The sequence below is a fragment of the Cyprinus carpio genome, chromosome B22, assembly GCF_018340385.1.
Source record: "Cyprinus carpio isolate SPL01 chromosome B22, ASM1834038v1, whole genome shotgun sequence".
In the NCBI taxonomy this organism is placed as follows: domain Eukaryota; kingdom Metazoa; phylum Chordata; class Actinopteri; order Cypriniformes; family Cyprinidae; genus Cyprinus; species Cyprinus carpio.
Window position 1 is genome coordinate 10681467 of NC_056618.1, and position 23034 is coordinate 10704500.

General features: G+C 39.5%; 2 protein-coding genes across 2 annotated transcripts in view; both read right to left on the reverse strand.

Moving 5' to 3' along the window:
* Nucleotides 1–16100, reverse strand: part of LOC122141604 — a 30964-nt gene extending 14864 nt beyond the window's left edge. The window contains exon 1 of the mRNA XM_042749497.1: nt 15722–16100. Coding sequence (XP_042605431.1) covers nt 15722–16100 — 379 coding nt within the window. The remainder of the gene's footprint in view (nt 1–15721) is intronic.
* LOC122141379 lies at nt 1498–12365 on the reverse strand. The gene is made up of 4 exons (XM_042748700.1): nt 12282–12365; nt 11589–11921; nt 2703–3032; nt 1498–1826 (listed from the first exon to the last, which is right to left on the reverse strand). Exons 1-4 carry the CDS (start codon nt 12325–12327, stop codon nt 1690–1692), a joined length of 846 nt encoding a protein of 281 aa, XP_042604634.1. The 5' UTR covers nt 12328–12365; the 3' UTR covers nt 1498–1689.
* Nucleotides 16101–23034: the final 6934 nt, after the last annotated feature.

Genomic DNA, 23034 nt, shown 5'->3' on the forward strand with positions numbered 1-23034 from the left:
CTGGACTAACCCTTTCTCTCATTTCTCTCCAGAAAGCAGCGAGTGACCGACAGCCCACCGACTTTGGAGCACGTTTGGACACCCACTTTCACTTGGATTGAGCACTGAAGAGCACCGTGACCACCAGCCTCCACGCACCGGCTTGCCATCCTGCACCCTGTTATTATTTTAAATAAAATCCACCCTCCGGGGCCTTTCGTTGTTCACGAAGCCAAAACTTGTCGAGTGATTCTTCACCACGTCACAATATATATATATATATATATATATATATATATATATACACACACACACACAAACACACACACACACACACACACACAAAAGATATACATATAATAAAAAGAAAATGTGTTGACGATAGAAAAAGAAAAGAGAAAGCTATGTCTTAAAGGCCTTTTTGTAAGAGAACTAGAGAGTGCTAGAGTTGAAGATAGAAGAGATGTGTATTTCTTGAATTAAAATTCAAACTAACAAACAGTTCAGGTTAAGTATTTGAGGGAAAAAAAAATCAGCAATCAAACACCCTGTTCAGCTCTCCTGGATCTGAAGTCATAAACCAGAACCAGGGTCACAACTGCATATTTGCTGAGGGGTATGCAAGATCAGTGCTGGCGCCCCTTGTATTCTATTAATTTTAATTTACATTTTTATATTAAATGAGAAAACTGTATCTAAAATTCGCTTTAAAGAACATTTGCAGTTTTTTATTTTTACTTATAGAGACATTTTATGGAAAATCTGCTATGCTTAAGTGGAAAAATTCTGCAACCTGATAGAAAAACAAATACTATTAAAATCAAGGTCATGATATTCTCACTATGACAACTAGATGGATCATTCATTGTCTCATTTACCATTTCCACTCCATAATAAAGCACTTTTTCACGTTTTGCTTTTAGATTTATTGTAGCAGCCTTATACTTGTTTATTGTGCTTATTTTATTGAATTTAAGTATTGTATTTAATTTACCTTAAAATATATTTATTTCTTTATATATATATATATATATTTATTTATTTATTTATTTATTTAACATTTATTTGTTTATTTGAGTTTGTACTCCCTCTAAATGGTAAATGGTACCGATTCACAGGTGCACTACAGGATTAATGAAGGAGTGCAGACCAATCAGACTGTGGGGTGCTCGCACACTCAAAGGAGAAAGTGAACTGTTGGACTTCATTTTCAAGTTTATTTTGCATGTATTTTAAGACATTAAAAAAATCCTAATATAACATTTAAAAATAATTTTTGTTAAAATTTAGCATTAGGGGAAGTCGTGGATTAGTGGTTTTTGGGTTTGTCTTATATAGTTGTTGGAGAGTTTTTGTGTTTAGGGTTGGGTTTTGGGTTTGTGTGTTTGGGTTGGGAATGGCACGGAACCCCCAAATGCTCCCCAGGCTCCACAGCAAAAATGAAACCCACTGCTCCGGGTGTGTGTTCACTGCTGTGTGTGTGCATTTTGGATGGGTTAAATGCAGAGCACGAATTCTGAGTATGGGTCACCATACTTGGCTGTATGACATGAGGGTGAATAATTAATGACAGAATTTTGATTTTTTGTGTGAACTATCCCTTTAATATTGAAATTCAAACTAAGATTCAAATTAGGATTCAAACTAACTAAAGGTTCAGATTTCAATATTTAAGGGAAGATGAATACAGAAATATTTAACAACCAGTAATCAAACATCCAGTTCTGCTCTTCTGGATCTGATGTCATAAACCAGAACCACCACAGCAGCGGCAGCAGCCACGCCCACCAGAGCAGTGACGACCAATCGGATCACAGCTTCAGCAGAATCACAACAGCTAACAGAGTCTGAGAAACAAAACCATCAAACATGAGAGCAGCTCAGTCAATAACATTATAGCTGTTTTATTTGTAATAGGTTTAAAGTAGATCAAATTTAGTAAAAAGACGAGAAAAAAAGTGCATCAAATAATGTGTATGTGATCTTAAATGACTAAGTGGTTTGTTTTATGCATATTAATTATTTGTGTAAAATTGATATGAATAGTCAGTGCCGTTAGCTTTGTGGGCCCGAGTTTGAATCCCAGCTTGAGGACCTTTCTTGATCGCAACCCCATACCAGTTCCTGTCAGCTCTACACTCTACTATCATAATAAAGGCAAACACATCAAAAATAAATTATTGCTTTCAAACGCTTAATCGCGATTAATCACATCCAAAATAAATGTTTTTGTTTACATAATATATGTGTGTGTACTGTGTATATGTATGTCTTGTGTGTGTGTGTGTGTGTGTGTGTGTGTGTGTAGGTGTGTGTGTGTAGGTGTGTGTGTGTGTGTATATATATACACACACACACACACACACACAAATACATGTATAAGAAAAAAAATGTTTATATTAGTGCTGTCAAACAATTAATCACGATTAATCACATCCAAAATAAATGTTTTTTGTTTAGATAATATATGTGTGTGTACTGTGTATATCTATTATGTACATTTTAAATCATATTAAATTCATTTAAATATTTTCTAAATATACACTGTATGTGTATGTATTTATATATACATAATAGATATAAACAGTACAAACACATATTATTATATTATGTAAACAATTTTTATTTTGGATGCAATTAATCGTTTGACAGCACGCAAATAAATCTTTGAATTATGATGACCAGCAGCACTTATCACGAATGAAACTGTAACTGTGACTCACCAGAGACAATAAGATTGAATCTGTATGTGATATCTGTCCTGCTCCTGATGGTTACTCCATAAAGTCCAGAGTCTGTGGTTCTGGTGTTTGTGATGGTCAGAGATCCAGTCTGATGATCCAGCTTCAGTCTGTCTCTGAATCTCCCATCAAGAACATCATATGTGGAGAAAGTTATATGCTTTGTATCGATGTCAGCTATAAGAGTCTCTGGATGCTCAAATGTCCACATTATCACATCATCTGTCTGTAGTTTAGTGTTAGTTTCTACAGAGACTGAATCTCCCTCCTTCACAGACACTGACTTCACTGCATCTGAATCAGCAAACACACCTGAAGAACAAACACAAATGTTTTTAAGTAAATAGTTATATGTTCAAATATCTTTCACAAACAGGATCAAATTAAAATTCTGATGGTTTTCTAACTGAACTGAAGTCATGCACAGAAAAAACTTTTACTTCAGACGAGAATCACATCACAACTGTGTTTATAAAGACTGGGGGAAAAAAATGTGTTAATTTCTGTGATTAAAATGTGTTGTTTAACGAGTTAATTATTGAAGCTACATCATGTAACATTTGGTCTTCTATCAGTTATAAGTAAACATCTTGCAGAAAAAACATTGGAATCTCATTTATTAAGCATGAACGCACACAAATCTGTGCATGCAATCTGTGTACAAATGTTTACAAATGATTTGTTCATAAAGCTCTTATATGGAGATGGTTGGGGTGTGTTGTATGCCTTGAGCACACAGACACTAGTTTAGAATATCCTGAATTCACTAACATTAGAACGAGGTCAGGGTCTGTCCCACATAAGAGAGATCACATGCACACGACAGGAAGCAAGTGCACAAGACTGTCCCAGATCTTAAAAACACCATAGTGCAATGCCCTTAATGCACACTAAATCCACACTATCTAGAATACTGCTCCAGAGTGCTATTCAAGGCTTAGTGTATCCCATCATGCATCATGTTTTGTAATAAATGGTGAGACTTTTTGCCGAGATTTTGCAACCTTTCCAGTGTAAGTTAAATATTAATATAATAGGCTAATTAGATATTATATAATTTGGTAGAAAAATAAAGTGTTGCACATTTTATTGGTGCAAAGATGAGTAGTGGTGATATTTATTTTATACAAAATTTGCAACTGCTTTTCAACTGCTCCAAAAATTAAATTGTGTCATGTCATAGGGAATACTGAACAGACATTTAGAAGTTGATTGTAAAATGCAAAGTATTAAAAAATACAAATAAAATACACTGTAAATGTGTCAAATCAAGTAATGAAAAATTTGACGCACTTGTGGTATCGCATCATGCATCATGTTCAGGAACTCATGTGCAAAGAAAACCGCTGCGGTGTAAGTTACTTTAATTATATCACATATAATTTGTGTTGCACATTTTAATGGTACAGAGATGAGCATGCACATTTTTAAAACATTTGCATCTGCTTTTTATCACTTAATTAGAAACACCACAATTAAACTGTCACATAGATACAGAATGTATAAGCTCATTTTAAAGTGAAAAGTATTAAATGCACTAAAACCTGAACACAATGCTCTGTAAAAAACTGACTTGCATTTTACAACACTATGTTGTAAGTGTGTCCCATTGATTAAAAAAAAAGTTCTTCATACTCTTATAGTCCTCACGCCTGCTCTAACACTTGGGCCAAATACTAGAAATACGTCATATAAGTTGTTATTTTCTGTATCTAAGTGTCGGTAGGGGAAGTAACAATGAGAAAAAAAGGAAATGAAAGGCGAGAAGACACTTCAGTCCTCTGTGCCAGAGTGAAGATGACACCAGTTTATCGCTCAGTCTCAACCTGGAACAATATCCATTACCAGTTCCTGCTGAAAGTCAGTTAGCCACTGCTACATGAGAAACAAGCACAAAGTTCAGTCTGGAGCAGAGGAGAAGTGTCTCCTAGCAAACTCTGAACTGCCACAATATCCTCTTGGTCTCAGGCATACTCACAAATGAGCTACATATTTGCCCTGAGAAGGAGCAGAGAGAGAGAATGAGAGAGAGAGCAAGAGCAAAAACAAAAACGTGGCATTCAATCACAGCCACACTTTTGTAAATAACAGTAAAGCATAACAAATTGAGTGTTCCTGTGGCTCAGTGGTAGAGCATTGTGTTAGCAGTGTAAAAGGTTGTGGGTTCGATTCCCAGGGAACACATGTTAGGTAAAAAATAAATAAATAAATAAATAAAATGCTAGTCTGAATGCATTGTAAGTTGCTTTGGATAAAAATAAATGTAATGTAAATGTAAATTAGACAAGAGGCCAATGCATATGTGTGTATTGGGACAGGCACTAAAAACTAACAATTAACCCAGCATCTTTTGTTTTTACATCTAGTGTCATATACTCACACTATTTGCACACCGCTCAAAAATACTGACTCTGTACGAGCACAAGGGATGCTCAAGGGTTTGGTTAGGTACTAGTAGAAATGGTGGTGGGAGTTTCAGGTTAAAGAAACAGGAGCAAGAGAGCAGGTCTCTGTTGAAAGATTGTATTTGAATTATGCTTGTGTGTTTGAAGTGTTACAGGCACTTTCCCATAGGGGGTGCATGTGTGGTCTACAATGAACAGAGAAAACAGAATACAATATAAAATTAGTAATATAAACAATAATATGGCTAGCATAAGGAAATGATCATTATACACAGCAGCAGTGACAGTAAATGTTTGGCAAAGTGTTTTTCAAACTTTGGCAAAGTGTTTTTCATTTAAATATGTACCATAATCAGGTGTAACATTTTAGCTTATGTATCTAAATTATGCAGTTGAACATGCACAGTTAAACAGTATTAAACGAGTGTCAACATTTGACTTAGCATAGACTTAGTCAGCATGCAACTCATGCGATTTATACACTCTATTCAAGTCATTATTTGAACTAGTAAATTTTACAGGTGACTATGGGCCTCATTTACGAAATGAACGTATGACAGAAAACTGGGCATACTGTCGTTTCGATGCAAAACTTGGAATTGATCAATATGGACGTGAGCGGTGGCTACGCTCAAATCTCACGTCTGGTCTCAGCTGGTGTATGCAAGTTTTTGAGTTACCTGAACTTGCGCGCAGAATAGTAAATATGGTGGAGAATTGTAGAATGACAGCATTTTGTTCATTTTTATTTTCCATTTTATTTTAATTTTATTTTTATTAAGCTCATTAATCGATCGTTAAAGAATAGAAAGGTTTTTGTATTTATATATATACAGGCCTTTAGCTTTATATGCGCGAATAGCAGTGTAAACAAGACCATGAGGATTTAGTCATCGCATCATGTACCTGCAGCACTTCTGTGAAGGAAGAAAAACATAAATGAAGTCTATAAAAGGAATAAAATAAATAGGATTGCACAAAATATATAATAGGCTATAATAGAATTAACACATTAACAAAAGGCAAAATATCTTTAGACTATTTGATTTAATCCACAGGCACCTCACGCACACAAATCACATTAGTTCTACCACTGCCTGACATTTCAGGCATTTTTGTTTTTGAGAATAATTTAACACAGATATTAGAACATGAGTGGATGAAGTATAAAAACCATGTTTAGCTACATAATGAATAATAGTTATGCAAACAAATGTTACAAATATGGCAAAAATGGAAACATTTGGATTCTTGCAGGCCTATGAGACAGGCTTGTTAGCCCAATGCCGTTTCAGTTTTACTTGACATTTGTATGCTGTTTATAATGAATATCAATATAGCCTAATTTGTATTTTATCTTATAGTGTAATATATAATTTTATAACTACTTATTCTTCATTCTTGTTCTGTTCTGAATACTGTTAAATTAAAAATATTTGTTGTAGAGTGAGGGGAACTAAATAGGCTGTTTATATTTACCATTATTTTAATATACAGTACATGTAAATTACATAAATTAATGTAGCCTAATTGTTTGCAATATCAAGGTTAATGGGTGTTTTTGGAGTAAGATAAATTTCTCTTTCATAAGATTACTTTCTCTTTTTGGCCGGGTTTTGTTTCTCTGTGTCGTATACTTTAGGGGCAAGGCTTCTTAACCAGGGTGTTTTAGGGGCGTGATATTCAACTGACTATTGTTTTCTGCCACCACATTTATCACCTTGCGGTCATTCATACGATGAGATTGGGGGCATACAAATGTTTCATGAATCACATGCAAACTCTGTGGTAAATCGATTTGTTCACATGGATCTCTGCTCGTTTCTATGTTGGATTGATAAATGAGGCCCAATAACATAAAAATAATAATAATTCAGTTTTACCAGCATAGAATGTAAAACGGATAACTTTTTCAATCAATCACTCACAGAAGAAACAAACATGCAGTAGTCCTCATTCTTGCACATGGCCTAAAGGCTTGGCATTCATGATGCTCTCCACATCAATGAGATCAGTTCAGAGGACAGTTTCAGGGACTGTCTGTTCCTTTAGAATGACTTTCATAGCTTGTTTCACTGATTTGACTTCCCTCTACCAAATATCACCAAAATGTGGAGAGCTGGGAGGAATAAATCTGAAGGAGATTTCCTGTTCAGCTAATTGCTCTTTGAGTTGGGGTGCAATAGCTTGATATGCCTCTTTAATCTTTCTGTTCCCTCCAGTAAAGTTGGCGTCATTATCCGAGAAGAGCTCAAAGGGCTTGCCTCTTCTAGAGATAAATCTCCACAGAGACATCAAGAAGTCATCGTGTCCAGACTCTTGAGTAGATACAGATGGAGGCATCGGGTGGTCATACCTCTGAAGACTATTCCCCAACTCTTTTCAGTTTGTCAACCTATTTTTACTGTGAATGGTCCAAAACAGTCCATTCCAGTGGAATAGAAGGGGGGCTTGAAAAGCCTAAGACGAGTTGGTGGGAGATCTGCCATCATAGGGATCTTGGGTTGGACCCACCACTTTTGACTTCAATGCATGCAAGTTGATGGGTTTTGATGGCTGCTCTGCCTCTCAAAATCCAATAGTGACAGCTGAGCTCTGGAAGGACTCATTCTAGCCCAGGGTGAAGGAGATTGGCATCATATTCCTTAATAAGGTTTAAAAGAGTTTGGTTATTTGTTGATGGGGGTCGAAAACTATCGATGTAGCGCATTAAGGTATGTGTTCAGCATGACATAGTCTCCCTCCAACCCTAATTAGCCCAGCAACTTCATCCTATTCAGGAGACAGGGACACTAACTGACACTAAATGAGAAGGCCTTGACCTCCCCTGGAAATGAATCCCCTTTGAGCTTGTTGAAGGAGGAGCCGCTCTGCTTCAGAATAATGCTCGGCTTCATCTGTCTGGGAGGAAGGCTGAGCCGCCCCAGGCACACCACTGTGGCCTTTACCAAGTCCTTCCATGTGTTATACTGATATGTGTCTGGGAGTTGGACATCAAGACTAGTACCTAGGTGCAGGCAGAGAGCAGATTTTTTAAATTCAGTATCCGGTTCAGGGTCAGCAGCTGGCATGGTTGGCCAGGAGGCTTCTGATAGATGCCAGAAGTCTGGTCCATTAGCCCAGCGACATGATTGTTTCAACTCCTTTAAGGTTTTTCCACGGATTATGTCATCTGCTTTTCCTTTTCCTGCTTTTCCATTTTTTACTGAATCCACAAACCTCCGGGAATTGACGTCTGTGAGGGACTAAATTTTCAGCAACTCGAGTTCCTTGTACCTGCAGGAGTCAGCCAGCAGCCAGCGAAGGACGTTGGTAGAATCTGACCATGGAATGGATTGTGTGTTGGTTAGTTTGTGATTGCTTTGGAGGACTTAAGTGCTGTACTCAGTTCAAGTTCACACGTGAATAAGCCAACACAAATTAAATGTGTATATGGCCATTCTTGTCTTCTGTGCGTAGATATGATACTGAGGCATATGCTCTTTCAGATGCATTACAGAAGACGTGCAGGTCTCTGGTGAATGTTTCCTCATGTACTTGGAATGGAGTGTAGCATCTGGGAATCTCTAGCAGTTCCTGTACCCAAGTTTGCCATAAGTTTTGTAGGCTGTCAGACTTGATGAGGCCATCCCATCCCAGGTGAACTTTCCACAGGTCCTGAAGGAGTATCTTAGCCTGGGTGGTGAATGGAATTAGGTACCCGAGAGGATCATACTGTGATGCTAATACCTTGTAGATATTTCTCAAAGTTGGCTTGAGACATTCTTCTTGGCAAGGTCTGCATCCTAAGGATTCACAGAGACATAGCTCACCATATAACCATAGCTCACTGCTTTGTGACCTTGCCTCTGTCAGAAGGTGTTCAGTTGCTTCAGGTTGTTGGCCCATTGGCAAAGATTGAACCCTCCGGTAAGCAGCAATCGCCATAAGCCTTCTACAAGAGCTTTGGCCTTTTTGGTTGATTTTGTACTTTAAAGACAATTATCTACAGTACGTAGAATGATTGGATGACTGATTCGGCTAGAGTGGGACCAATTTCACAGTTGTCGTGGGCTAATCATTGCAGTGCATATACAGCACAACAAGGACTGCACGTTGTGCCAAAGGGCCCTCATAGATCTTTGGCTGCACAGTTCTTGGCATGCTTCTCCACCGGAAGCACATGATCGCCTTGTCATCTGGCAGTACGCGAACTTGGTGAAACATACCTTTCACATCTGCGTTCATGGCCACGGTGTGCTGCCTGAACTGAAGCAAAACTCCAAGCAAAGATGGACCAAGTATAGGACCAGGAATGAGTTGCTCATTTAAAGACTGAAACTGATACTGGAAAGAACAGTTAAACACAATCCTGTTTTTGCCATTGTGTCTCACCATGTGGTGTGGAATGTACCAGGATTCAGCTGACTTCTCAGTTTCCTGAGGGGAGATTTCTGCCTTGTAGCCAGCCTTCTCTAGTTTGTCCATCTCAGTGCAGTGTGCTTCTGACAGGTTCGGGTCTTTGGTGATTCTCTGTTTTGTTAATGTAGGTTAGGGTGTCAAGCTGCCAAAGACACTCAATATGACCGTCTACAGTGATGTTCAGACATTTTTGGTCATAAGGGGTAGTTAGGCTGTTCCCAAGTGGGCCATGCACAGTTAAGCAGTATTGAACGAGTGTCAACATTTGACTTAGCATAGACTTACAGTAGTCATCATGCAACTCAGGTGAATTATACACTCTATTCAAGTCATTATTTGAACTAGTAAAGTTTACAGGTGACAATAACAGAATAAAAAAATGTATATATATTTGACCAGCATAGAATGTAAAATGGATAACGGATACTTTTTCATCTCTCACAGAAGAAACCAACATGCATTAGTCAATTTTTTTGCACAATAAACAAGTCAGTCTCTCCACCCATACATATAGACTGCTTCTTGATACTTGACTGTGATGCATCAGATTTTTTTCCAACCCGCGGGTCCTGCTTTTATGGAATTATTTGCAGCACCCCCCCACCCAGCAAGTAAATTAAGTTTTATTTATTTGCCCGGACCGAGCGGATCGTGGGGGTCATGGAAGTTACGTTGCTAATTAGACCTTCGTATTGTAACCTTATCAAAAAACCTAATAAAATATGAAAATATATATTCCAAATATATAATATAGGCTATAGGAAATTGCACTAGTGATGGTTCGTCCATGAATAAATCTTTTAGGTGAACGAATCGTTCTCATTCACATAATCCATTGACTCCTATTTCTCGTTCACTGAAGTTCCTCCCTCCACAGCAGTGCGCGGGCACGGCGCTATTAGCAGTACATGCGCAGGCAGCTCGTGAACAGCTCTGTGAACTGTTTCATCCTGTCAAAGAGTTACTCAACCTCGAGCCAGTAGCCTTCAAATTTGAGATGTGACGGAGCATGTGATTTGTTGAATGTAGTGAACCAATAGGCCCATCACTGAACGAGACAGAGAGATCTTCTCATTCATGAACGAGTTAAATGAACTGATACATCTCGTTCGAAAATGAAATGATTGAGAGTATACCGGGTCAGTGAGCAAAGCATGTAAATCTCGATCAGCAATCAGCAGATACAAAGCGCAGTTATAGGTACTGTGCAGATACGCTTGTTTTCATATTTAGCATACAGAACATAACTCTACGTTTAATCCCCGATTTATTAATGTGAATATATTATATATGAACTGTCTGACCAAACAATTAAAATGTTAATTATGCAAGAAAACCTTGTGCTTTGTTCATCTGAACAACTTATTTAGACTATTTAACACGATTATGCACACATTTTAATAAAGCCAAATCAGTTTTTGTCACAAGTAAATACGTTCATTGACTTAAGACATAACATATAAGACACTCTTTTTCACCACCTGCTGGCGTATTTGTGTAATATGAAGAAATGGTCACTGAACAAATCCGTGAACGAATCTGAACTAATCATTTTGGTGAACGAACTGAAAATGAACAAATCTCTTGAAAGAATCAAAATTTCCACCACTAAATTGCACGCAACATAAATGGATTTTTTAAATTTTGTTTTTAATGACCCGCCCTGCAAATAAAGTGCCAATTTCTTTACCCGCCCCAACCCTACCAGCGGGCTACCCGCGGGTTATGAGGCGACCCGTGCATCACTACCGGGCATGTCTTGACTTGTTTTAAGCATTAAAAAAGTTATCGACATATAGATACCTCTGGGTGGCACCGTTGGGCTTTCATACAGACTCAGACGAAGCATCAAAATAATTTTGCCTCTGCACTGAGCACTTTTGACATTTTCATGGTCTCTGAATTTTTTTTTTTTTAAAGATATTCTAAACAAAGTAGTTCTTTGTGTGGGGTTTTCTGTTTTTTTGATTTCATAAAATAAAATATTTTGGTTCATGAAAATATTTTAAATATTTTTTTTATGAAAACTGGCAGCACAAGTGACAGTGTAACTGTGACTCACCAGAGAAAGTAAGATTGAATCTGTATGATATCAGTGTCCTGTTCCTGATGATCTCCACTCCATAAAGTCCAGAGTCTGTGGTTGTGGTGTTTGTGATGGTCAGAGATCCAGTCTGATGATCCAGCTTCAGTCTGTCTCTGAATCTCCCATCAAGAACATCATATGTGGAGAATCTTTCAAAACGTTTAATGATTTCAGCTATAAGAGTCTCTGGATGCCCAAATGTCCACATTATCTCATCATGTGTCTGTAGTTCAGTGTTAGTCTGTAGAGAGACTGAATCTCCCTCCTTCACAGACACTGACTTCACTGCATCTGAATCAGCAAACACACCTGAAGAACAAACACAAACAGAGTTTGTGACGGTTGAAGACTTTAAAATAACTTCATGATGGTTTACTGAAGTAAACAGTTTGAAATTTAAATCGGAGACCAATAATATCCAAACAACAAAATTGATTAATAACTGCATCTCTGTGGTGATTTTGAATAAAACTCTTATTTGCTGATGCAGAAACAAAAGTTGATTTAATCTCCACAACATCACACACAGAAAACACTTCAGATGACAATCACGTCACGACTAAAAGTAAATCTGCTGCTGTTTGAGCTTCAGTGTTTTTATATAAAATACATTTATGTAGAAAAACTAACAAACATATTTTTAAAAAAAAATACACATTTCAAACTCACCAACCAGATGCCACAAACACAAACAGAACCAAAATCTGTCAAACATCTTCAAAGGTTTCAGTCCACAAATATGAAAAGACAAACTGGTTCAGTAATGAAAGGACAGCTGAGGTGATGTGAGGCTGCTCTGTAGTAAAGTGATGTGAAACTTTACTGTCAGCTAAATAACCATCTATTTATTCAGTGCTGTTGTGTGTGACCGTCCAGCTCATTTGAGTAGACCACAGCTTCCTGGAGATCAATGGCGTAACTTTTTCAATGGAAATAAACTGACCATAACATGATCAAAAGTGTCTTAAAGCAACATTTGATCCTGAGATCCAGAGAGTGTTTGGCTCTGGTCTCCTCCTGTAATTGTCTTCAGCTATTTATTCATTCTCATATGGTCTCAATTGTTTTTCTCCATTCAGACTGATTTTATAGTTTCTCTGATGGCTTTTTAAAACTGGAACCTGTTATAACTGTGTAAAAAAGTGTTCTCCCATATTTTCTCTGGATATGATGCCATATTGTTTTGTATGGAGTTGAAGTCAGAATGTTTAATTCATCTAAACAGGAGAGAAAATTAGGCCTGCAAACTACTGTCAGATACACTGACCGCATTCATCTAATAATAAACATGCTGTTGTCAGAGCTGTTTCTCAAGACAACCGATCAAACCACATTAGATATAAATAGCAGAACACAACATGTTCAGCTTTGATCACACTATATTCAGTAAATGACGTGTATTACATTTATCAGTGTTACTACTCTAACCAGACTTTGGGATTTTTGGTGAATCTGAGCAAAATAACTCTTTGAAGCACACATGAGATTACCTCTGTCTTTTCTTCTGAAGAAGTGTAAAAGACTAGATCAGTATTAATTTTTTCCTCCCTAAAATTTTAGTTATGGCAATCATTCTCTCAATAACGTTTTCCTTGTTTGGAAAGTCACGTGAAGACGGGAACACTGTCATAGGAGTTTATTTTCTATTTGAGCTAATGGCAACGCAAAAATCATATTTGCTGCACTCTTGAACCCGTTCAATTAACTGTCATGACTTTCGCTTTCATTACATTAATGTACATTATTCAGCAGATTCATGAACATATTTTTAGCTTGCAGACATACAAAAATAACAATTTAATAATAATAATAATAATAATAAATAACACTGTTTTAGCATTGAAAGAATTAGCTTGATTCACAAATAACATTAAAATAATGTAAAGCTTCATATTTGGTGCTTTGCTGAACTTTTTAAAATATAGGCCAACTTTGTTTGTATTCCTCCAGGGGGCGCGTGACATTAATGTAATAAATCATGGAGAGACTCTTGAACCTTAGAGAAATCTTTATTGATAATTGCAGGCAGATACATAAGGCATGTAGATAGCAGTAATAGTAAAGTGAGATCTGCGTGTCTTATGTGAGGAAAATATAAACAATAAGGCCTTTTAAACTTTTTATATATAATATATATATATATATATATATATATTATAATATATATTTATATATATCTATATATATATATAAAAAACAATTAAAAAGGAAAAGAGATGGCACAAGCTCAAGCAATTATAAGTAGTTATTATGACAAAAACACTAGAAGAACAAAGATTACTTTTTCAGAACCTTTAAAGTTCTGGATTCTGCTTTAGATTTCGGTTGTTTCTGAAAAAGATGGATATATACATAAAGCCATTAAATAACAAATCTCACAAATATTTATACATGTAAAAATGGTTTGTAAGAAATTACATAAATGATGTACCTGATGTGTGAATCTGTGCTCGAGCCTGTTGAGCTCTTCTGGATCTGATGTCATAAACCAGAAGAATGACAGTAGCCACGCCCACCAGAGCAGAGAGGACCAATCGGATCACAGCTTCAGTAGAACCACAACAGTGTTCAGAGTCTGAGGAATAAACACATCAAACTGAGATCAGCTCAGTCAATAAACATTAATATCAGCTCTAATATCAGCGCTGCTGTACCTGAACATGTGTGACAGAGCTTGCTGATGTCCAGATGTTGAGTCTGGTTACTGATGGGATTGTTGAGCACACAGCTGTAGCTGTTTTTATCCTGATATTCCACCTCCAGAGGTAGAGAGAGACTGATGCTGAGATCAGACACATTGATGCTGGACAATAAACTGTTTTCCCCTCTTTGTACCAGGAGAGAGTCACATGACCCACATTCACCACTGAACACACCAATGAACAAGATGATGATGATGATGATGACAAATAGTTTAAAGAGTTACTGCTGATGACAGGAACCGGCAGACGAGCTGAAAACATGAGAGAGTAAAGATAATTGAAGATGAATGAAGATATTCAAGCAGATGAGGAAGAAACTTTGACTGGTCAAAAAGGCATTTTAATCTGATAATCTGAAAGTTAATATGAACCTGGAAGTTATAAATGTAAATTTGACTAATTAAAAATAAAACATCATGTAAATGATAAGATATAGATCATCTTTAAAGCTGTAATAACTGAACTCACCATAGACGGTGAGATTGTAAAACTTGACTTTGTCAGTGTTTAGATAATACTTTCCACTGTGTTCATTTCTGGTGTTTGTGATGATCAGAGATCCAGTCTGATGATCCAGCTTCAGTCTGTTTTTAAATATCCCACCAAGAACCATCATCATACACTTCACTCATGTCGTTCTTTACACTGATTTGAGCTATTAAAGTGCTGGTAAGTCCAAACCTCCACTGAATCTCTTTTATATAATCCATTTCAGTTCGACCAGAGTTTAGAGTGACTGAATCTCCCTCCGTCACTGATATTTCCTCTGCATCACAAACACACACATAGAGAAGAAACAAAGCTTGTCACAGATTAATACTTTTACATAACTTCATGATGATTTAGAAAAGTTATCGGTTTGAAATTTAAATGTAATGAATATTATCATAAAACAACAGAACTGACACAGCAAATGGATGATGGTAGGATTAATAGTTGCATCTTTAAATTCAAACTGATATTTAACCCACCGAAGACACTGAGAAGGAAAACCATCTTCATAAGGTTGATCTTGAGTTCAAAAATGCTGTCTGTGGATCTGGTGTTTGTGATGGTCAGAGATCCAGTTTGACCGTCCAGCTTTAGTCTGTCTTTGAATTTCCCATAAAAGCCATCATCATATACACTGCTGGTTTTGTCCAGTACATTGAATTCAGCAATTAGAGGTCCTTTAAGTCCAACTCTCCACTGAATCAGATCACCATCCATCACTTCGGTAAGATCATTGATTAGAGTGACAGAACTGTCCTTTTTCACTGACATGAACTTCACTCCTGTTTCACCAAACACACAGGGATTTTCACAGATTTAAGACATTTTTAAATGAAACAATACCACAAACCAACAATATCAAAATGGTATTTGTAATAATAATTGTATATTTGTGCTGATTAAACTATAACTCACTGATGACAGTAAGATTAAAGGTCTTGATCACACCGTTGATCTGCAGTTCATAACATCCAGCGTGTTTTATTGTTATGTTTGTGATGGTCAGAGATCCAGTTTGACTGTCCAGCTGCAGTCTGTCTCTGAATCTCCCATCAAGAACATCATCATATACAGTCATGCTGTCGGCCCGCTTGTTGATTTCAGCTATTAAAGTGTTTTCACTCCCAGACCTCCACTGAATCACACTATCATCCATCATTTCAGTAAGACCAGAGTTAAAAGTGACAGATCTTTTCTCACCAACTTCCACCTCTCCTTCATCAGCAATCACTCCTGAATAACAGAACTGATTAAAATCAAGTTGTTGGTTTGATGAAACTTCACTTAAATACATTACTAATAATCATTTAAATTAGGGCTGTCAAAATAATGCTTTAATTTTGATTAATTAATCTGAGAAAAAATAACGCGTTAAAAAATAAGGCAGATTAATTAATTCCGTATTGACCTTTGAACCTGGAGCCGTTCTAGCCACCATTCAACTGTAAAATGAAAGAGGGAGACAAGAACGCAATGGCGCTGCCTGGATCATTGATTGGAACATTTACTTATAAAAAATGAAATGACCTGATGCAAGTGTTGATAATAATGTAGTCTTCTGTGTTTTCTGCAGGAATTTTTTTATTATCAGAGTTGTTCGTCTATTATGTACCACATCAATGCAAAGCATCCAGGAGTTGTTGTTAATCCGGAGGTATGACCTAGCATGTCCCGTGATACCTACTCTAGCAGTCAACGTCATCTTCAAACCACACTGGAGCAGACACTGAAACGCAAACTTAGCAATTCTGTATATGACCGACTGACCAATTCCCTTGCTTAAATGGATCGCAATGTCCTGCCAACCATTTTTTTCGGTTGATAGAAAGACAGAGGGCTAGCAGAGGTTTTGCAAATAGCCTAATCAGACATAACATATAAACCGGCATCGCGAAACACCATTATGTTAAAAATCCAGCAGCTGTACGACACTGAGAAAAAAAAAACATGTGTTGTGTGTTGGGGGGTGCGTGATAAATGACAGGTGATAATTGGACGTCAGTTAGCAATCACAATTACCTTGGTGTTACGGCACACATCATTGACTGTGAGTGGGAAAAAGTGAGGCAGATGTGTCTGAAAATGAGAAATTGTTGCTTTGTTTATTTAATTTTTTTTTTGTGTGTGTAAATTGTGGTAAAAGGTTTATGTTCAATTACACAAAAAAGCCCAGCAATTGATATTGCACTGTTAAACTTTTGGTCTCTGTTGCCAGAGTTGATTTATGGCACATACAAGAGAAATAGTGTTTCACATTGAGGGGAGTGTTCATTTATTTATTGTGTCCCCTAGGTTTATAATGTGGCCTAAGATGCCTGTTTGTACAGGAAAAAGATTGTTTGTACAGTTTGTTCTGAAGCACTTTTTTTGAATTTTTTTTTCCTTAGCATATGGGTCATATTGTTGATTTCGTATGGCGCATTATTTGACCAATGAAACTAATAATAAACGAGTTTTTGAACTTTAATGTCACTAATGCTGATTATTCATTGATTCATTTGAATTGAAATATTTAATACTTTCACAGCAAAAATTAGGTATGCGATTTATTTAGATTAATTAATCACAGAGTATGTAATTAATTAGATTAAAATTTTTAATCGATTGACAGCCCTAATTTAAATGTGAAGAGAAGAACATTGTGCAGCAGTGCAAGATTTATACATTAAAATTCATACAACTAACACTTAAGAGTTATTCCAGCTTCATATTTAATTGAATCAATCCTTCATAACTAAACACAGAGTTGAATTCAAACTTGGTCTCACAGTTCAAATATTTTCACATGAGAATAACAGTGAATATTAATCCTCCAACTAATATAAACAGTTATTTATTACATGGTAAAAGATCAGAAGCAAATGAAGCAATGAAAACACATTTCAAACTCACCAATCAGACGCCACAAACTCAAGCAGACCAAAACTAATTTGAAAAACATTTTCTTTATCAATTCACTGCAAAGCGCACAATAGTGATGCTTAAAATGTCTGAAAACACTCTGAAACACATCTGAACTTTAATATTTATCTGACTGTGACCACAGTTTCCGCTCCAATGTCCGCTCCTTTAATATCATAAAAACTCAACAAGCTGTTTGCGATCTTACATTTTCAAATGACCTTCCAGCCCTGTAGGGAAGATTTTATAGCAGGGTGTTGGATTAGATATCCATTCATCATCGTTAATGTCAATTTCTACGTTTAATCAATAAATTCATTAGAATAACAAGACTAACTACGGAACTGTTGCCAATGCAAATGAAATCAGTATCCAACAAAATCCACTCTTTACAACAGCAAGGAAACACAGAAGCTACCATCTTAAACGAACAGCCAAAAGCTACGTGTTTGTAAAAAAAAAAAAAAGTAAAAATAATAATAATTAAGTTGTTTTTAACTTCAAACCATTGATTCCAGCTAAAATATGAGACCATAATCCATAAAATTGAATCAAGGGAGAAATATGCACAAATCAAGCACTGTTTACAAGTTTAAAAAAGTAACAAAATGACCAAAAGTTTGATATGTGAGGTCAACGGGGGATGGATTTTTTTCCACTGGAGAAGGTTTTATTGTGGATTATGGACTCATAATTTGGACAGTATTGATGCTTAAAAACTTCTTAAAAAGAAAAATTTCATTGAATCATTCATTAAACCGGAACCATAAACAGAAAGAAATGAGTCATTGAATCACTGACTCACCAGATTTCTTTTAACAAAATGCATCTTTATTCAGTATCAAGATGTTGCGCATAGTTCACTTCACGTCTGTTGGTTTTCAAGAGAGAGACCGGAAGGTTGCCGCTTCAGTTAACACACATCGCTTTTCACTATCATACGTGTGGGGCGGAGATATCAAGAATTAGGGCGGGTCCCTGTTGGGGGTATGCGTGTGTGTATGTTTCTGAATGCTTTCGAACATTGTCCATGAGTCGCGACCCGTGTGTTCCTCCCCTCCTCACCACCCAGAGGGCAAACGCACTTCCATTTCTCCCCGGACTCATTACCTTCCACTCCAGCTCAGCTGTGTCACCCACGTCACCCACTTAACTCACAACCCAGGACCACTAGTTCGACACACCTGTTCCCACCTACTCACTAGCACACAGCTGTCCCCCCATGTTCACTAGTATATATTCCTCCACACTCCCACCTCTCTGCCGGCCTGAATTAATGCTATTTGCTAATGTTTGTTGTCATTACGTGTCTCTAGTGCTTGCATTTTCGGCTTGTTCCCGGTGATTCGTTTCGTTTTTGTTTTGTTGTTGGCCCGTTTTGGCCTTTTGTGATTGTTCTTATAAAGTAATAATTTCCCTGCATTAGGACCAAGAACTGTTTTTTCCACGGTCGCTCTAACGCGCCGTGACAGGACTTCATGGCGCCACATGGTCCACAGGGCGGTTCCTCGCTGTCGCCAGGGACGACACAGGGCCGGCGCTCCGCCACCGACATCACGCACTCGCGTAGGAACCAAGTGCTTGGGGGGGCACCAAAAAATCTGGGTCGTGAAAAAAAGTCATCACAATAGGCTACTAGTATAAATAACAAATAAAATAGTTCTAAAAGCATGTTAATATACAAAAGAATACAAAAGGAAGATAGGCAGACCAAATTAGTCGAGGAAAAGGTGAATCTCGTGCCCGTCTCCCCTGGTGCCCCACTTCCCCACCTCCCAGCTGGTCTGTTAGATTATGCCTCAATTCAATGTCAAATTTTGGCAGGACAACGACCTCAGACATGGCCTCGAAAAGGCACCAAGAGTCGGAGGCGGAAAAGAAGAAAAAAAGAAGAGACAACGGGATGATGATGCTGTAGCGTCGCTTGCAGGTAAGACAATGTTTTAAATAGAAATGTTAGTTTGTAGCCCTTGCGTGTAGTATGCATGTCCAGGGGTCGTCGCGCGTCAGCGTCGCTAGTAGTGCAAAAAGATCCGGGGCTTTTAGCCCTGCATGTTGAGTCTTTTATTTTAAGCGGGGTCGGAAATTGTGAAACTTGGGCTGTTAAAGATGCAGTTTGTTTGAGAAGGAAAGGAAGGCCAATCGTTGGGGTCCTCATCGTCATATTTGAATGACAAATAAAGCTAATTTTCCCCGTACGTTACAGATGTGTCACGTGTGCATATAGCTATTAGTGCAGAACGTTCCCTATTGTAATTTCTTCACTTCAATACAATGTGTATCTGCCTCAGTCTGAACTTTAGAAAAACCCTGCAACTGAACGTGATGTGATTTTGCCAAATTAGACCGCTTAGATAAAGATTTTTCGTTGTTGTACTATGCAGTCATTTTCAAGAGGTTCGGCCAAGGGCGACATCTGTTGGTGAAACTGCAATTAGAAAAAAAAAAAAAAAACAATCTCAGTGTTTGTATATTTTCATATTCACAGAGTTGTCAAATTATTAGGGATTGGGAAAAAGGTTAATCTGGATTAATCGCATCCAAAATAAAAGTTTGTGTCTACATGATATATGTGTGTGTACTGTGTATAATTGCATGGTTATTTGCAGTTTAAAATGTGCACTTTAAAATTCATACTTCATAAAATTCATACACTGCTTAGGGCACCCAAATGGCTAGCGCCGGCCCTGCAGGGAGAGAGATGCATAGAGGACTATGCCTGGGACTTCGTGGGGGCAGCTCGGTTGTCGGCGACAGAAAAGACTTGTCTTATGGTCTTCTTCTGGGGAGGACTGGCCGAGCCCTTTAAATCTTTCATGCCATACTGGCACCCCGACGAGACACTGGAGGACTACGTAAACCTGGCTCTGCAGCTGAGTGGCTCAGCCGTCAGGGTGGGGGTGCAGACCCAGGAAGTTCCCGGCGAGGCGGTGGGGCTCGCTTCCGGCTTTCATGAAGCGGCTGAACCCGTGGATGTTCCCTGCGAGGCGGCGGGTGCCGCTCACAATTCTTCCGAAGTCCCCGAAGGCCTGGCTCGACTCTCCCGATGGCGCTCCGCGACTCTCCCGAGTTCCCGAGGCGGCTGGGACGCTCGCGAGGAGTTGGCGTGGCTCACAACTCTCCGAGTTACCTGACTCGGGCAGGCCGCTCACGCGACTCACCGGAGTTCCCGAGGCGGCGGTGGCGCTCACAACTTCCCGAGATTCCAGAGGCCCGGTGGCAGCTGCGACTCTGAGGCGCGGTGGCTCGACTCTCCGAGTTCCCCCAGTCCCCGAGGCGGGCAAACAGGATGCCGCTCGCGCGAGTTCCCGAGGCGCGGGGGCCGGCCTCAGCTCTCCGAGTTCCCGGTGGCGGTGGCCGCTCTAACTCTCTCGAGTTCCCGAGTGGGTGGTGGCCGCTCACGACTCTCCAAGTCGGTCGCTCAGTCCCGAGTCTCCCGAAGTCCCCGGCAGCAGGTGCCGACTCCACGAGGTCTCCGAAGTTCCCGCGTGGCGGCGGGCATGACTTTCCACAAGGTCTCCCGAAGGGGTCCCGAGGCGGCGGGTGCCGCTCATGACTCTCCCGAGTCTCCCGTAAAGTCCCAGAGGCGGTGGCGGGTGCAGCTCTCGAGAGTTCCCGAGGCGGCCGGTGGCCGACTCTCCGAGTGTCAAGAGGGAGGCGGGTGGCTATACGACTCTCGGGTTCCCGAGGCAGGCGGTGGCCGTTCCGCGACTCTCCGGGTTCCCGGCGGTGGCGGGGTGCGGCTCCGCGAGTCCCCGAGTTCCCGAGGTGGCGGTGGCCGCTCACGACTCTCCCGGGTTCCCCGGCGATGGCGGGGTGCGGCTCACGAGTCCCCCCGAGTTCCCGAGGTGGCGGTGGCAGCTCCGCGACTCTCCGAGTTCCCGAGGCGGTGGCTGCTTACGACTCTCCCGGTTCCCGAGGCAGCGGCGGTGGGCGTTCCGCGACTCTCCCGGGTTCCCGGCGGGTGGCGGTGCAGCTCCGCGACTCTCACCTGTGAGAGTCTCCCGAAGTCCCGGGGTGGCGGTGGGTGCCGCTCACCGAGGAGTCCCCGAGGCGGCGGGTGCAGCTCCACGATTCACAGAGGCGGGCGGTGTCGCTCGCGATCCTGGTACTGCCCGGGTTGCCACGCCCACCCGGCTCTGCCTCAGTCATGGCTCCCCCGTCTGCACCCGGACCTGGAACGGAAACCACACCCGCACGGCCTCATCCCGGTTGGGGGGCGGGCGGGCCATGGAGATAGCTGGAATCCGTCTTAGAGGAGGGGGTCCTGTCATTGAGTCAGACCCGGTGTTCTCCCTTCTCCAAACGCCAGAGGGCACCACTTTTCCATGCTCCCGGACTCATTACCTTCACCTCCGCTCAAGCATGTTGTCACCCATCAACATTACCACTCCACAGGACACGTAGTTCGACACACCCGTCACATTACTCACACACACAAGCTGTCCCCCAATTGTTCACTAAAGATATATCTTCTCCACACTCCCACCTTCTCTGCCTGCCCCTGAATAATGTTATTTGCTAATGTTTGTTGTCATTACGTGTCTCTAGTGCTTGCATTTTTGCTGTGTCGTATGTGATCGTTTCTGTTTTGTTTTTGCCGTGTTGGCCTTTTTGTTTTGGTTCTTAATTAAAGTAATAATTTTCCTTGCATTGGACCCAGAAAACGTGTTTTTTCCACGGCGCTCTCTTACCGCGCCGTGACACAAATATCAACATAATTTCATAAAAATTTGTTAAAATTTTTGGCAAAATATTACATCCTCTTTCATTACATTAATGTACATAATCATTAGATTATATAAAAATAGTATTTTTAGCTGGCTTTGTGCTCCAGAAATTCTTTGCAGGACATTTAAAAAAAATGACGTTAAATGTAAAATCAAGCAAGAATAATGCCATCATCAAGCGTAAACTAAGTGGGAGCTATGGTTAGAAAGCATGAAGCTCATGGTGAACTGTGTCAAGAATGTCAGGCTTTGATTTCAAATCCAAAGCAAGACGCAAACTCAAGGCAATGTCTGAGATAGTCTGACGGCCAGACGAAAAGTAAAACGATAAAGAACTGAGTGATGGTTCCAGAAGTTTGCAGCAAATACATTGACGCAGAAGCTTTAAAGTGTGTGAGAACAGACCTGACTGCTTCCCCACACATTTTCTTCTTTTGGTTTGAATGCGGTTGAACATGCACATTTGAGCGTCTTCTTTTTCCTTTTAATGGCGTTTGGAAAATCTACTGGAAGGGGAATATTACCACCCTATGCACATTCACCGGGATAAACATCTTGTCAACGATCGGTTAAAAAAAAATGCTTGATCGGCCAGAT